Source organism: Ctenocephalides felis, unplaced genomic scaffold (genome assembly GCF_003426905.1).
Source record: "Ctenocephalides felis isolate EL2017-DRISC unplaced genomic scaffold, ASM342690v1 CF-g0.4_SCAFFOLD_00845, whole genome shotgun sequence".
In the NCBI taxonomy this organism is placed as follows: domain Eukaryota; kingdom Metazoa; phylum Arthropoda; class Insecta; order Siphonaptera; family Pulicidae; genus Ctenocephalides; species Ctenocephalides felis.
Window position 1 is genome coordinate 42,438,495 of NW_020536999.1, and position 6,642 is coordinate 42,445,136.

The 6,642-nt window shown below is 30.7% G+C and overlaps 1 protein-coding gene across 1 annotated transcript in view; it reads right to left on the bottom strand.

Annotated features, from left to right (window-relative positions):
• Positions 1–4,943: 4,943 nt before the first annotated feature.
• LOC113383523 (protein disulfide-isomerase A5-like) overlaps positions 4,944–6,642 on the bottom strand; it is a 3,535-nt gene continuing 1,836 nt past the window's right edge. Inside the window, exon 4 of the mRNA XM_026621786.1 lies at positions 4,944–5,163. Within this exon, the coding sequence (XP_026477571.1) occupies positions 4,944–5,163 (220 nt within the window). The remainder of the gene's footprint in view (positions 5,164–6,642) is intronic.

The window sequence follows — 6,642 nt, forward strand, 5'->3', positions numbered from 1 at the left end:
ATATTTTGTAAGCAGAAATAATAAATGTATAAAAATAGTCTATAGATACCGGCACATTAATTCTTGTTGACTTGCCGTTAAAGGAGGCAGTTTGCTTTCTGGAGTCTCTTCGACTTCCGCCTGGAGAGGATAAAGAATAAATATGATTTAAAATTAATAAATTAAAATGTTAAATATTATGATAAATATAAAAATACATGATTTATTTATTCTTAAAACCAACCTGTAATGTTTTCTTTCTGGAAGAACTTTTATGAGACTTTTTGGATTTCCCTTTTTTTGAAGTTCTATGGCTCTATAAAGAACGTAAATATATATTGAAAACATAGTGAATAAAAACATATTAATATTCATATCTAGTTAAATAATTTAAATAGAAAATATAGTATTTTTCATTTTAAGACATATTTTATATACAACAATTGGTGATGTGATGAAAAAATAGGAAAAAGCACACATTTACAGTTATTAGTGGTCAAATTAGTTCGATTTGTTTTCTATTCAGATGAATTTGTAGTCTAATCTAATGCACTATTATTCTGAAAAATATTTCATAAAATTGCTCCACAAACAAATAAGAAAAAAAACGTTTTACCTTCTCCGATTTACCCTTAGATCTTGACCTCGATCTTTTTGCGGAACGTCTTGATTTGCCTTTAGTTGATTTTCCTGATCTTGCGAATGGGACATCTCCTACGCACACACATGGGGCACCTTGATTTTCATCGACAAATGAAGAGTATGTCATTTTTGAACTTTTTGATGAAAAAGTAGGCAGCGATTCCTCTGAAACACCAGTTATTTTACAAGGATGTTGTAGTACAAGGCCTTTCAAAGTCGCCTTATTGATAATAGAAACATTTTGGTTCTTTGGTTTAAATTAATTAACTAAATTCAAAAGTGAAATGTATTAGGCATTAATGAATATTTTATTTCAATTACCTTGGCATACGCAAGTTCTTTTATCGGTCGATTGTTGTCCAAGAAACTTTGCGCACGTGCAGGTTTGCATTGGATCAGGAAAAGGATTATCAGGAATAAAAGCACCGCATATGCAATCATTCATTTCATTAATGTACATTGATCTCACCTATTGAATTTTTTATATTATTATTAAGAATATCGTATGTAAAAATGGTATATATATAGTTTTTAGGATACTCTATGTCTGTTACACCTAATATTCATTTTTAATTGATCGTGTTGTGAATGAAATCAGATTTTTTAACATAAATATTTGCACATATATAATCAATGAGATGAAGGTATATAACACAAAGTTAAAATAAAATAGTCCTCACACCGTAGAGCAGAGAATTATATTAATAAATTATGTCTTCATTGTGTAATTACATAGAAGGTAGTCATTGAAACTGCACATATTTCAATTGTAATATAAAAATATTATTAACAGTTAAAAAAATATTACAGTTATAAAAATAGTCTAATAAATATTTTAAGTAGTGCTTCAGGGATGATGTCATTAATATATTAAATTAAAAAATGTATTAGAAATGTTTCCTAATCCAATAAGCTATTCAATTAGAATAAAATGCCAGATATAAGTCAATAAATATTCTAAAATATATTTATATTCAATAAATGCTCTAAACAATTCAAGCAATTACCTTGTTCTGAAGGTCTGATAAATTATTATTGATAGGTAGCAATTCTTTTTCAAAAGTTCTGCGAGCTTTTTTGATTGGATCTTGTTTAGGAAAAAGTGTCGTAGTGCAGTAGCATTTTCTATTCGATTTTCCACATTTATCTCTACCTGGACATGAAGATGCGCCCGGATTGCATTTTATATTTGGATATCCAATGCTTTGCGGGTCGCAATCCAATGAAGAACACGACTCCATGTTGATGTATTGCTACAGAAATAATAAATATTTGAATTTTTTTTAAAAGAAACTTTAGAACAATTGAGATAAAATAAGATCAACAAATATAAGCATCGAAGTGCAATATAATAACTACCTTTATAATCTGCGATAACTTAGATATTTTTGAATAATATTTGATGTATTTTAGGTGCTATTGAAGTTCCATTTTGAGTTAATGTGTCTTTGCCCTCTATATTCATATACACTTATTTTTTATTTTACATTTTATAATTTTGATGTCAAATCTGTTGTAAATTATAAGGCTGACGCAATTGTTTTATGTTAAAAATGATGTATTTTGCTATTGACGAAGCACATATAAAATAAATGATTTTTAGAAGAATGCATAATAATCATGAATAATCTGTGTTTCTACATAATGATTTCTATTTCATTAAATTATTTTATAAAAATGATCAGCCAAATATTTGTGATTCAATCGCAGGCAGGCTTGATTTTTGAACACAAACAAAATCATTATATTTGACATTTCTTTTTCAGTGGAAAAATCTAAATTAAAAGTTATATTTAAAGTAGTCAATACAAAGTAATTATTGACTTCGGAACATTTCATGCAACGTACAACAATAAGTGAGTAAGCTTTTGATGTTTATATTTTAAAAATGCTTTTAAATTCAATCTAATGAAACATTTATATTTTGTTGCTTCACAGAATTAGTAACAATGATATTTACACATATCAAAAAAAAATATTCAAATTAACTTGAGTGTTAACTAATTTTGAACGCTTATTCTGACATGGAAGACGCAAATAAGTCTAAGAAACGGTCAAACAAATTGACAGTAGATAAAATTGAATCCCATAAGCGATTATTGGAAATAAAAGAAAAAATGAATGAGTCGGTTACTCGTATGAGTCGGTCAGTGAAGTGCGACGTGAGGTGCGCCGCGTCTAGTTGTCCTCGGCACAGGCACGGAGTCCAACATCGCCCGACCGATCTGGCTTCAATGCTTCGATTCAGCAGAGAATTGCTGCTGAAACCACCCGATGAAAACAGCGATCTAAGAAATCCCGAGGAAAACTTAGGTATTGGCGATGGCAACGACGACATAAGAATCAGTGAAATGAATTTAGACAGAGATCCATTCGAAATGCTTCAAAAAGCCATGAATGATTTAAAACCGGATGCGGTAGAACAAAAATACGACGCAGAAAATCATAAGAAACCTTTTCCACATTTCACTGCAACTGTTATAGAAGAAGAAGAGTCGATTTATTCCGAATTGGGTACGAGTGAAGATAATGAAAAACAAGAGGAGTACAAACCGCAAACGTGGAGATGCATGAGCAATATTGGAGTTCAGACTGAAGCAGTGCAACCGCTTGTGACTCGAATTAAAACTGCTTCATCCATCAAAACCAGTAATTCAGTCATAATACCAGTAAATTCTAATATGCAGTTAAGTATTACCGTCGTACCTATGCAAGTAGGCCCAGCTGCGAGCAGAACTATTATTAGTTGTAATAGCGCAGGTGACTCCACAAAGCAGAAGGCAACTGAAATTTTCACTCATATGGACATGCGAAACCAAAAGCAACATGAAATGACCCTTCATTTTATTAAAGATGGAACATCACTCAATAGTGAAGGTAAACAAACACAAAAATATTGCTCAGATATAGAAAAAATTGCGGAACAACCTGGTGAAATCAGTCCAATATCTGTATCTGAAACTTTAATCAACGTTAACAACCAAAATGATAATGTCGATAACAAAAGTGATGATGATACAATATCAATGCAATCTAAAATAAGTAATCATAAAAAAAATCATTATTTAGAATACCCAATGAGTGATTCAGCGACCTTAAAAATACCACCGATTAATGCCGGCGGTAGTGATCGCACTTCTGGCAACTTTGGTGATGGTTCATCTGTGTTTGAACCAAAATATTTGGCGCAGTCAATGTATTATAGAGAGCATAATTTACAACGTTGCGTTCGCACTATGTCACAAGTTCGTCGACAATTTCAACGCGAATTTGCTCCTTTGCACGATGAATTATCTTATATTCAAAATAGAGTACGTTGTATTTTCAGGTATACGGGTGGATAGATGTCACTAATAAAATTCCTGAAGAAGTTAAAAGATCAGCTATATTATCCACAATTTTCAGACGCCCTGAAGCATTTGGAGAACCAGAACCTAAACGTTCTTGGCCAGATCATATCCGAAAATATCCTAGTTGTAGTGTCTGTACAAGTTTCTCAGCGATGGCGATGCAAAGAAATGAAAAATCTTGCAATACAATTTGGAAAAAAAATAGTATGCATAGAAAACCTGTGGTAGTACAACAATTTCACGCAAAACCGTCTAATACCAGAAGCAATGCAGTAAAGCAATTTATGGGCTGTACAAAACATTCAAAGCCTGCAGCTCTTCCTCCTAGGCCAATTGTGTCCGTAACACTTGACGGCATGAGCTATTCTTCACGTCATACTATTCCAAGACCAATAACTCCGTACAAAGAAAATAGTACCAGGAAAGAAGCGTTTTTTAGCTCAACTATAAGTTATTTTCTAGATAATCGCACACGGCAGAGAGAGGCAACTAAACATTCTCGCAGGTATAATACTGAAAAGGTTGTTCGTGGAGAACACCACATTCTAAAAGAGATTTCACTTTGCATACAAATAGACACAATTTAGATGATTCTTCTAGCATCAGCACGCTTTCTGTATGTCCGAGTGACCAAACAATAAGCTTAGATAGTGTAATATGCAGACAGGAAGCCGATGGAAGCGTTGTTTATGAGTAGAAGCCCAAAGATGTTTTTGTTTATATGAATTTAGTAAAATAAAGCAAATATTTTTAGAACTTATATACAAGTCATGTTCTTTTCATTTGATCGAAAGATCTTAAGAGAAATTATGTTGCAAAAAAATATACACCGTATTAAAAACTAATAATAAAACGAGATTTCAAAACACTTGTGCATTACTTAAAAACGTTTTTGGACTATATCATTTATTTTTTACTTCTTAAAATGACTGTAAAAATCACAATATCTTATCATTGATGAAAATGATTCAATTAGCTTGCTACTTCTTCGGAAAAAGTACTAGGCTCAGAACGTTGAGGTTCTGGTGGAGGAGGCTCTTCAGCAGGATAAGGTTCATTCTCAGAAATATGCCGAATGGTACTTGTTTCAAAAATATCCGGATTTATATATTCTAAGCTTGGAACGATTCTAGTCATGGATAACGAAGGTGCAGCGGAAATTGTCGTCTGTATTTCTTCCTCTTGAATTACTCTATTGTAACAATTTTTCAAACATGTTATAAGCTAACTACCATAAGACATAGCGTCGTAGGCGCCGTGTTTAATTTATTTGTTTGTTCAATATTAATAATTCAAAAACTGTCATGTACTATTTTTTTTTATTATATCTTTTTCATTATAATGTGCAATTGGATAATGACAAACAAACAACAAATGATAAAAATAAAGCCGAAAAGCACGAATTCAGCTTGACGAATAAAAATAACAATTATTAATATTTTTAGAAGCATTTTTAATGAAAAAAATTGCAAAGTGACGTTCTTACACACATCAAGAAAAACACAAATAATATTAAACTTTCTCGATACCTGGAATATGTAGTGGGTGTGAGAAAATGCGGATAACATATTAAAGACGTTTGAGTTTCTTTATCAACTTTTTTAATTTTTTTTTGTCTTGGACAATACATGTTGACGTTAATTTTTTTGAAATAAATATTTGAGATTGTCAGTTCAAGGCATTCTTGGACGTAGTAGTATGACGTTAAATTTTTTAAAGGCTCAAATAGTCTTACTCAGCCCTTGATTTTGTTAAATTTGTATTATGATTACCAGATTTAAAGCTTTTTGAAAATCAATTGAAAATAAAATAAAATATAAAAGATAAATTTTAGATAATATTTCTAACTTAAATTAGACAGAGTAAAAGAAAAGTTGTTGTACTAGTAAACCCGGTGATTGTAAATCTTCAACGTTCCGAATATCGAGCAGTTGACTTGTATTTGAATTTGTTTTATTAGTAGCAAATTAATGACAATGACATGGTAATATAAAAAATAGAAATTAAAACTAAGTTGCGTTATAAAAATATACAACACATCCGGCTAAATAATTTTATTAATTGACATAATTGTATATAATTTTATCATTATTAAAAAACAAATAATAAAATTGCGTTTGTATTAATAAAATGTCAAAAATTCCACGTTCAGTTACCCAAATATGATAAAAATTTATGACATCTTTTATCAATTATGAAAAATAAAAAATAATGATACAAAACATATAAAAATATTGGAATCTGTTATTGTTATTGGTATTAATAGTAACCAACATGTAAGTAGATTAAATGAATTTATTTCACTGCTACTGTCAAAATTTTTATTTTGAAATTTTAATATACAACTCAAAATAAAAAAATTAAAACCGATAATTTCAGAGATTGCTGATTTTTACTAACAAACTTATGTAAGCAAGCGATCTAAACATTTTCAGCGAATATATTAGCATTTGTTCGAGAACATTATTATATTAGTTTTGAAATATAAACATTATACTTTCTGTACATAAATATAATACGGCCGAAGGGCAATTTAAAGGCTGAGTTAAACTCCAACACCAATAGTGTGAGACAGTGGCGTCGGAACCAAATGTTTGATGGGTGGGCTCGTTTTTTTTTTTTTTTTAGATAGGCAGCCGGTGGTCTCGTTTTTTTTAGAGATATTAGCCCA